The 11325-nt window shown below is 35.0% G+C and overlaps 1 protein-coding gene across 1 annotated transcript in view; it reads right to left on the bottom strand.

Moving 5' to 3' along the window:
* The window catches only part of KMT2E (lysine (K)-specific methyltransferase 2E), a 93913-nt gene that overhangs the window by 23450 nt on the left and 59138 nt on the right, over positions 1 to 11325 (bottom strand). The window contains exons 9-12 of the mRNA XM_012650329.1: positions 8299 to 8529; positions 8051 to 8181; positions 6508 to 6625; positions 5120 to 5229 (exon numbers count right to left, since the gene is read on the bottom strand). Coding sequence (XP_012505783.1) covers positions 5120 to 5229; positions 6508 to 6625; positions 8051 to 8181; positions 8299 to 8529 — 590 coding nt within the window. The remainder of the gene's footprint in view (positions 1 to 5119; positions 5230 to 6507; positions 6626 to 8050; positions 8182 to 8298; positions 8530 to 11325) is intronic.

The following is an 11325-nucleotide window of genomic DNA, read 5'->3' as shown; positions in this document are numbered from 1 at the left end:
AGTAATAATTATTACTCCCATCTTATAGATGAAATTAAAGCTCAAGGAGGGTCATTATCTTGTCCAAAGTCACACAGTTAATAAGTGGTAGTGATGGCATTTAGATACAGGCCTGAACAACTCTAAAGCCCATAGACTTTTTGTTTTAGTATTTTTCAACTCTCTGCCCTCTTTATCTCTACTACCACTGCTAAAGTTTAAATACCATCTCTAGGATGCAGGCTAAATGCCCAAACCTGAGTTAAAAATCAAGAACAATTAACTTTTAAAATTTCTAATACTACCTACCAACTCATTCACTTTTAACACTGCTAGAAAGATAAAAGTCTAACTGCCTAATTCTGTCAATAAGGGGGAGAACTCAAACATTTATGGTTCCACCTCCCAAATTAGGTATTAACAGACACTAGCTTGAAACTTTCTAGATATTCTCTTTGATTTTAGGACAAAAGAACCACAAATAAAAATGATGGCAACAGCTTATATTTATTAAGCACTTTAGGTGAGTATTATTATCATTCCTATATTATATTTGAGGTAATGTGGCATAAAGAGATGAAGAAATTGGTCTAAAGTTACATAGTAAGTGATCAAGCTAGCATTTGAAAGCAAATTATAAAAAGCTTAAAATTCTTAACCTCTATGATCTTTCAATAGCAATGAGCAAAAATACATTATGATAAATTTTCCATCTTCTTGGGAAGAAAGGGCTAAAAAAGGAAAAGTTATGATAAATCTGACTCCAGTAATCAGTAGAGATGAATACTGAAGGAAGAGGGATTTCACTGAGAGAAACATAATGGACATTTAAAACACTACATTTAAAACAGATATCACATAAAGATTCAAAATACAAAATAGGAGAAAATGAATTGAAATTGCTATAACCCCAAAGGCTAGAAAATATTAAAGAACTTAAAAAAAAAAAAAAAAAGAAAAAGACCCATGAAAAAGACTACCCAGCAGAAAAATGGACAGATAATAGGATTAGGCAATTCACAAGAGAGGAAATCCAAATGACAATATATAAAAAAGATCACTGGGCCCATAAATAATCAAGGAAAATGGTAAATAAAAATATAAAAAACATACCATTCCACGTTGGACTAGCATCAATTTTTTAAAGTTTTACAGTAAAGATGTGTAGCAAGGAACTAAATCACTTGGGAATGTAAACTGGTACAAGCCTCTTTGGAGAGTAATTCACCCACATCTAGTAAAAACTAAGGCTGTGCACATTCTACAATCCAGCAATTCCACTCCCACGTCCCAACCATGGAGAGAACATGCACACGTGCACACATGTTCAAATTCTTTAAATAAATGTAAAGATTCATCAGTAGTGGAATAGATAAATGCCATCAGCAATGAAAATAAATGAACTAGAACTACACGTAACAATGTAGCTTAATCTCATGTAATAAATGAGAAAAGATGAATGCAATAGGTTACAATTTATATAAAGTTAAAAAATACATAAAATTCTAGATATTATTTGTCAACATATACAAACAAAATAGGATGTTAAAGAAACAACACATTAAAGACAGAAGGGGAGATCCAATCTGGCTGCTAAAACATAAGGGACTTCAATGAATAATGTTTTATTTCTAATTTGGGAAGTAAGTACATGGGTATCTGTATTATTTATATCTTTACATTAAATTTTTAAAAATTTAAACAAAATATAATTGACCCTTGAACAACACAAGTTTAGCCTACACAGGTCCACTTTTATGTGGATTTTTTTCAACAAATACATTAGAAAATTTTTTGGAGATTTTCAACAATTTGAAAAAACTCAGATGCACCACACAGCCTAGAAATATTGAAAAAATTAAGAAAATGTAATGAATGCATAAAATGAATGTAGATACTAGTCTATTTTATCATTTACTACCATAAAATATACAGAAATCTATTATAAAAAGTTAAAATTTATCAAAACTTACACAGACCATACATGGTGCCATTCAGTCAAGAGACATGTAAACAAACATAAGGATGCAATATTAAATCATAACTACATACAATTAACTACAGTACATAATACATTACTGTAATAATTTTGTAGCCACCTCCTGTTGCTATTGTGGTATTCCGCTTAAAACGCCATGTGGCACTAATCATCTCCCTGTGAGCAGTTCGTCTCTCCAGTAAATTGCATATCACAGTAAAAACTGATCTCTCATGGTTCTCACACATTTTACATCGTGCTTAAGTACAATATAGTAAACTTTGAGTAATACTGTGGGACCCATAAGAAGTGCCACTAGTGATGCTGGAAGTGCTCCCAACAAGCAGAGAAAAGTCATGACACTGTAAGAAAAACTTGAATTGCTTGATAGGTAGCACAGATTGAGATACAGCTGTGGTTGCCTGTCATCTCAAGATAAATGAATCCAGCATGTGTACCATGTAAAAAAAGAAAAGGAAATCTGTGGAGCTCTCACTGCAGCTATGCCAGCAGGTGTGAAAACCTTACATTTTGCAAAATACCTGTTCATCTTGTATTGAAAATTCAGCTTTTAAGTGGGTGTGGGATTGCTATGTAAGAAAGGTATATCTATATACTCTAATATGATCTGAGAAAAAGTGAAGTCATTAAATGACAAAGCAAAAGGAAGGTGAAGGATCTAAAGGTGGGGAATTTAATGCCAGCACAGGATGGTTTGATAATTTTAGAAAGGGTTTGGCTTAAAAAATGTCAAGTTAACAGGAGAAGCAGCTTCTACTGACCAAGAGGCAGCAAATGTGTTCCCAGACATCATTAAGAAAATCATTAAGGAGAAAGGGTATCTGCCCGAACAGGTTTTTAATGCAAATAAAATTGCTCTATTAAAAAAAAAAAAAAAAGTCACAAAGGACATTTATTAGTAAGGAAGAGAAGCAAGCACCAGAATTTAAGGCAGGAAAGGATAGGCTAACTCTACTGTTTTGTGCAGATGCAGTCAGGTTTATGATCAGGACTGCCCTCATCTATAAAGCTGGTAACCATTGAGCCTTGAAGGGAAAAGATAAACATCGGTTGCCAGTTTTTTGGTTGTAAACAAGGCCTGGAAAACAAAAATTGTTTTTCTGGATTGGTTCCACTGATGCTTTGTCACTGAAGTTAAGAAGTACCTTCCCAATAAGGGACTGCCTTTTAAAATTCTTTTGATATTAGACAACACCCCTGGCCACCCAGAACCCCGTGAGTTCAACACCAAAGGCACTGAAGTGGCCTACTTGCCCCCAAACACAACATCTCTAATTCAGCCTCTAGATTGGGGGTTTTGAGGAACTTTGAGGCTCATTACACAAGGTACTTTATGGAAAGGACTGTCAATGTTATGGAAGAGAACTCCAAAAGAACATCCTGAAAGTCTGGAAGGATTACACCATTGAAAATACCATCACTGTTACAGAAAAAGCCATGAAAGAAATCAGGCCTGAAACACTAAATTTGTGCTGGAGAAAACCGTGTCCTGATGTTGTGCGTGACTTCACAGGATTTACAAAAGAGCCAATCAAGGAAATCATGAAAGAGACTGTGAATAGGTGGGGGTTGAAGGGTTTCAAAATGGAGATCTTGGAGAAATTCAAGACCTAACAGACACCACATTAGAAGAATTAACAGATAACGACTTGATGGAAATTAGTGTTTCCAAACCAGTGCTAGAGATGAGGAAGAAGATGTAGAAAAAGCAGTGCCAGAAAACAAATTGATGTTAGACAATCTGGCAGAAGGGTTCCAATCATTCAAGACTGCTTTTGCCTTCTTTTATGACATGGACCCTTCTGTGACACGGAAACTGAAACTAAAAGCAAACAGTGGAAAAGGATTAGTACTGTATAAAAACATTTTCAGAGAAATGAAAAAGTCAAAAAGCAAAAAAGCCAAACAGAACTTATGGTGTGTTTCCATAAAGGTACACCAAGTGTGCCTGTCTCTCCTGCCTCCCCTTCCACCTCCTCCACCTCTTCTGCCTCTGCACCCGAGACAGCAAGACCAGCTCCTCCTTTTTCTCCTCAGCCTACTCAATGTGAAGACGAGGATGACGACCTTTTTAATGATCCACTTCCACTTAACCAATAGTAAATATACTTTCTCTTCCTTATGATTTTCTTTCTTTTTTGAGACAAGAGTTGCCCAGGCTAGAGTGCCGGGGCATCAGCCTAGCTCACAGCAACCTCAAACTCCTGGGCTCAAGCGATCCTCCTGACTCAGTCTCCCCAGTAGCTGGTACAGGCGCACACCACCACACCTGGCTAATTTTGTTTTATTTTTTTGTAGAGATGAGATCTCACTATGTTGCCCATGCTGGTCTCAAAACTCCTGGCCTCAAGCAATCCTCCTGCCTCGGCCATCCAAAGTCCTAGGATTATAGGTGTGAGCCACCATACCCAGACCCCTTTGTGGTTTTCTTAATAACATTTTCTTTTCTCTACCTTACATTATCGTAAGAAAACAGTAAATAATACATATAACATACGAAATATGTATTAATCGACTGTTTATGTTATTAATAGGGCTTCAAGTCAACAACAGGCTATCAGTTAAGCTTTTGGGAGCCAAAAGTTATGCATGGATGTCTGACTGCACAAGGGGCTGGCACCCCTGTGTTCTTCAAAGTCCACTGTACTCAGAATTAACATTTGTTTTTTCCTAGTGTTTTCAGAACAATAGTTCTCAGAGTTTCTTTGCAAGATCTCCAACAAACCCTTTCAATTTATACTGTAAAGAAAATTTGACAATCTCTTGTTTTGAGGGGCAAAAGAGAAATCATTCACATTGATTAACCATATATGACTAAAATTGTATCACCTAAAAATACAAGAAAAAGAAGAAAAAAATTCTTACATAAACAAGGTCAGTGTTGTATGGCTGAATTAAGATTACTAACTAACTATAATTACTATGAACATTTACATTATAATAATAATTAGGGAAAATTTAGAAAATAAGCAGCAATGATACAATGGAGGCTGATACCAAAATGCTTATTTTAAAGTGGTTTTAACTGCCTCATGATAAAAATAAAAAGCTATAAAAGTAATGATAATACCTAAATTATTATAAGGACATTAAGGAACTATTTTGAAGCAAAAGATGACATATTTACAGACTTGCACTTACCAATTCCCATAGTCAAAATCAAAGGCAATAGTAATTTCAGTTCCTTTTGGAATACTTTGTATAGAATAAATGTACAGATGTATGGTTCCATCTTCAATTTCATGCCTCACCTGTAAAAGAATAATTTTACATTTCTATAAATTACTTCCTACCTTTATAAGGATCTTATCCTACAATTTTGAAAACTATTCAATGTACTTCACAAACACAAACTGGAAAATATGCCATTAATTATAAGACTTATCACTATAAATCAGTTGTTATCAATTGGGAAGATTTCGCAAACGTGTGTTGCTGCCCACTGCCAAATCCCCCAACCCTACAGCTCATTCAAAAAAATATTTTACTTCATCAATTCTAATTTTTTGCCTTTTAGCATCTCTAAAATCGGTAGTCTTACAAGTGATCGCATCTTAGTTTAATGAATGCAGTAATGGTACAGCCAACACTGTACTTTTCTATGACAAACAATGTTCTAGATATTTTACGTGTATTAACTCCTTTAGTCCTCATACCACCCTTTTAGAGATAAAACTGAGGCACAGATAAGGTTCAAAGCTATTAAGTCACAGAGAAGGCATGAATCTCCTAAATCTGGTTCTAAACCTATACTCTTAGCTGCAATATTATATAATTATAAAGTTAAAAATGTTTATATTGGCATGTAAAAAGCAAAACCAACATTATTTTACATTCCACACTAAAATATAATTTTATAAAAATTTTTCAAGTAGCACACATAAAACTTCCATTAGATTTTAGCTTTGTCATCTAACTCCGTGGTCCCAACCCCTGGGCCGCAAACTGGTACCAGTCTGTGACCTGTTAGGAAGCGGGCTGCAGCCACTCCCCATCACTCACATTACCGCCTGAGCTCCAACTCCCTTCCTCCCCAAACTTCATGGAAAAATTGTCTTCCATGAAACTTAGGAACCCAGCTGCAGAGCAGGAGATGAGCAGCAGGCAAGTGAAGCTTCATCCCCATTGCTCATATCACCACCTGAGCTCTGCTTCCCTCCTCCCCGCAGTCTGTGGAAAAATTGTATTCCATGTAACTGGTCCCTGGTGTCAAAAAGGTTGGGAACGGCCAATCTAACTTAACCAAATCATAGCATATATTTGAATTATAAATAAAGCTTCCAGCATAAACAAAAAGCAGCCCAATATTTCCTTTTACGAGGAACATCACCAATTTCTTCAATGTGCAAAGTACTGTTTAGGACTTCACAGCCAATTATCACCTGAATTTTCACAACAGAAGCATGCTGGGTAATACAAAATGTATCAGCAGTTGAAAAGTGTTTTAGGCTACCAGACTTTTGTGCTTAATACTCAGATTGTACACATCCCCAATGCCTCACCTCCCCAAAAGATTTCTGTAACTTTACCTCTGCATTGGGTGTACAAGAACGCCTGATGAATCGAGCCTCATTCCCAAAAGTCCTTGCATCAACACACATTTCCAGCCCATGAAATTTAGAGTAGAATAAAACAAAAGGGTATGGTCTACAAAGAAACATTATAACTTGTTAACATTTTTGTACAATAATCTGTTATTCTTCATAAGCAAACTGATGAAGAAACTTAAAAACACATAGTGTCAGAAACTTCTAAAAGACACAAAGTAGTGAAGTAGAGATTTGAATGTAGGCAATCTGACTCCAGTTATGCTAGTTTATGCTAATGAGATATTTACCTGTACTATAACCTTACCTAAATCAAAGGCAATTAACTGAAGGCAGAAATTCAAATTTACAAAGAAAGATAAAAGAGAATGACTACTGCTTTTACGGAGTCATAAATGAATTCCTTTAAAATCCATATTTCCTTCCTGGTGCATTTAAAAGTGAGTTACACTCATTTCGGATCAAATCTATTATAATAGGGAAAAATTCTTGTGTATCTTTCATATCTTAAAAAAAAACTCAAGCTATCAACAACAAGAAATGGTTTTGGTAAGTGTAGGACACAGACTGGGAATGTCATCCCCCTAGAGATATGAACATACTTCTGGACCACAGGGAAGCAATGGCTATCAGAGGATCATATCAATACCACATAAAAATCCCAAACCATAGAAGGAAGAGACCTCCAAAACCATTCCAATACCAACAAAGTGGGAGTTGAAAGTGGTGGCAAAACACAGTACTAAATCTAACACAGTCTAATACAGCAGAAGAAGGTGGCTGGGCGTGGTGGTGTACGCCTCTAAATGCAGCACTTTGGGAGGCTGAGATGGGAGGATCACTTGAGGCCAGGAGTTCGAGATGTCTGGGCAACAAAGTGAGATCCTATCTCTTCTATCTCTCTATCTAAAAAATTAGCCAGGTGTAGTGGCATGCACCTGTAATCCTAGCTACTTGGGATGCTGAGGCAAGAAGATCGTTTGAACCCAGGAGTTTGAGGTTACAGTGAGCTATGATTGCACCACTGCACTGCAGCCTAGGTGACAGAGCCAGACTCTATCTCAAAAAAACAAAAACAAACAAACAAAAAAAAAAACACGGAGGAAGAGGTTCTGCCTATGGTCACCATGGTCTTCTCAGGTTCTAGCAATTATGTAGTGAGAATTAAGCACAGGTCCTGGATGGAAAGGTTCCTTGTAATCTCAGGTAATCAGAGTTCCTGACTGATATCCTTACACAACCTATAATGTTGCTGGTTTATCTTTTAAGTGGATTGTTTTAGGATTTCCAGCAAGACAGATATAGGCAAGAGACTGAGGAATATATCTTTGTATTTTCTAATGATTTCATAGTTTATCATAGTTCAAATGTTATCATTAGTCACTGTTCAATCACACTACAGTGTTAAGTACTGAAATGATCACACAGGAAAAAAAAGCACATATAATCAAAGCATCTGGATAAAATAGCCCAAAATTCAGTATTTACCTATAGAAAATGAACACAGGAAAATAAAGGAATGTACCTTTTAAAGAAATATCCATTTGCTTCAAACTGTTCTCGCAGCATAAACTTCCCTCTATATTCAATGATGAGTGCATCAGGAGGCAAATCTTTTGCAGATTTCAGAATCTTCTTATTCTTTTGTATGTGGCTCTAAAATCAGAGTACATGTTGAGATTAATTAAACCTGGTTGCTTTCAGTCTAACTATAGATACACCATATAAAAAGGGTTTTTTGTTTTACTATTTTTTGGCAAATGATATATTTACCTCTACAGGAGGTTTGAAGAGCAAACTGTTGGTATTCAAATCTGATTTATTCATCTCTTTTTTGTCATTTCCATTGCCTAATCTCAGGGCTATTCTTTGTGCCTCCCTTTGAACACCCTCACTATACTGGTTATTATTTGCCTCTTCATAGCGATCCATCCATGCTTTGATTTTTGTCTCCCATCCAAAATTTGAACCATCAGATGAAGGATCAATCTCTGGAGCTGAACCCTAAAATCATAGCAACTCAGCATTAATATCTGGACGTAAGTACTTATACACACTCAACATAAAAAATTAATGTCACTCTACATAAAAGAACATAATATAAACTAGAAATAATATTTGGCTTTCTAAGTTGGTTCTAGTGAAAAGACGACCATGTATTACCAGCCTAGTACATTTTTATGCTGCATGCCAAACAAGTATGAGTTGGAAAACTGAAGGAAGCTGAGTTATGCTGGAATAGCAGAAATTCAAGCTTCATTGTCACTACCGTAGCTAAACAGAGGATACCGATAAAATTGCAAATACAGGTAGTCCCCAGCTTATGGATGAGATGTCCCTGAGAACACCTTTAGGTAAGATTTGTACCTAACTGAGATCCCTGATGAACAGCGCATATATGGCAATAATAATAACAACACTATAATGGCTCATTTGTAGCAGTAACAATATAGTGTAATACTGTAGTAGTAATAATAGTAATACCCCCCTACTGTAATGAGTTAAACTATTGTGCTCTTTTAATTCAAACGGAACATAAAAACAAACTCATACAAAAAGTTTAGATAGGAGATAGCAGAAATTTCAAAAAAGAATATTAAAGGTTAACACTCATGTTGCAGCAACGCTAGACTAATAGGAATGTCATACTTATTTTCATCCTTCTAACTTAATAAACTTTCCATTTCAATAATTAATCTACTGTACTGCTTAGTAATAACTGATGCTTTCATTGGAACACTGCCTTTCACATGTTCCATTATTCTCACTTTATCCTTTATAATTGTTCCAACACTAGAGTGACTGAAGCCCAGTGCTTTCCCAATGAATGATGGTGTCTGGTCTTTCTCTCAACTCTTAATTATTTCTACTTTCATTTTCTTTGTAATCACTTTTCATTGTGGGCTCATCTAGACTTGCAGTGGACTTTCACTTTGGAGATATGGTTCAGAAGACTCACAAAATCAAATAAAAAAGTTAAGACAAAAGTGATCCTGTGCGTAAGTGACTATACAATGAGACCAGCCACTAGCACAAAGATGCTGTAGCAACGAACTGCATATGCCATGTAGATTTGTTTACATGCACAGAAGAAACTAGTTCCCAAATTATTAATGTAATTAATTAATTATAAATTATCCTTATGGAGAGCCTTGGGAGCCCTTTCGTAAGTACAGAATGCCATAAAGTCAGGTCATCCGTAACCCAGGGACTGCCTGAACTCAAATCATTGGATCAATTTCAGCTAACAGTATGAAAAAAAGATAGCATATGAAATTTCTGGTTTTAGAGACTGCCAATATCTCTATTCAAGAGCAACAAACTGAGAACTGTTCTATTTAGCAAGAATAAATTTGCAATTATGTGAACTACATATGCTGCAACATAAAGTATAAATTTATTTTAATATAATTTTTATATTTGCTTTATAACAACACTATACTTTGATACCTTAACTTAGTGCAATTCTGAGATCTAGAACCAAATGTCCACGTAACAAATTTATTGGTAAAAGCCGTTTATAATTTCCTTCTGTAATATTGAATACCTTGATGAGAAAACAAGTTACTTCCTTATTAATAGGTACAACCTAACCTAACTGTAATTTTAATATCACATATAGATTTCACAAAGATCCTTATATATCCTGTAATACATGTGCATATGCATATAAAACATTACTAAAATTTACCATCAGTCCATCCTCCATATGAGTGACTAATCTTTATAACAAAAAGTATTGTTTTCTATAATGGAGTATAAACTGTAATAAGTTGCTTGACTATTTGAAGGGGGTAGGGTTGATATTTTATGTATATACATATTCTATATTACAATGACCATTTGATAAAGAACAGATTTTTACAGAAATATGAAGCACTGTTTCATATTACGGTTTTCCTCTGCTTTATTAAAGGAACTTACTCAGTTTTCAAATTTTCATTTCTTATTTGGGGCCCACAAGAAACTCCTCTACTGACTTAATATATTTTTAATACAGCTCTTCTGTATTTCTTGAACCTTATGAAATTACTACAGAATTACTTATTGGGGCTGTAATGATTTTAAAGAGATATCTTCTGGTTAAGGAAAAGATATTTTTCAAGATACGTAAGAATTTTTTTTAAATTTTATATATGTCATCACTTCTTTATGTACTAAAGGAAAGTATTTTAGTTAAGTAAAAGATGCTCCTTCCTCATTTTGCCTGCAGGGTAAATTTGCCTGCAGGTGATTAGATATATAGAGAAGAAAGGAGGACTGCTGGAGTATCAATAGTTCTTAACCAAAAAACTTTTTCAGATCGCTTTATTCTGTATCAGATCAAATTCCATAAATCTAAGTTAACATACTAAGTTCTATTATAAAATCTCCAACATTAACATGTAAAGAACATTTTATGAAACTTTGGACTTACAGTATGCTAAGTGACACCAAGTATTAACAGTCTTGAGAAAAAACTATAAAATTATGCAAGAATAATCACTGGACTGCTGTTTTCCAGAAATGTGAAACAATTAATAATTATTATGCTTTGTACTACAGGGACAACAGATACACTGTAACATGCTCCCCCACATCCTATTTAATATTTGACAATTTAAGAAATTCATTATTTTTACTACCTAACCCAGAAAGCTACAGTACTACTGTAAAGCTGACCTCTGTGACCCAACACGAACTATATTTTGGGGGGAACCCAAGTTGGGGAGCCTTGCGTCTTTCAGCAGTTAGCATCTAAAAAATTGAGGATATATCTTAACTCAAGGTACACATAACTAGTTAGTATTTACATGGTGA

The sequence above is a fragment of the Propithecus coquereli genome, unplaced genomic scaffold (assembly GCF_000956105.1).
Source record: "Propithecus coquereli isolate 6110/MARCELLA unplaced genomic scaffold, Pcoq_1.0 Scaffold32, whole genome shotgun sequence".
NCBI classification, from domain to species: Eukaryota; Metazoa; Chordata; class Mammalia; order Primates; family Indriidae; genus Propithecus; species Propithecus coquereli.
The sequence above is the reverse complement of the archived record's forward strand: the minus strand, read 5'-3'. Positions and strand labels throughout refer to the sequence as shown.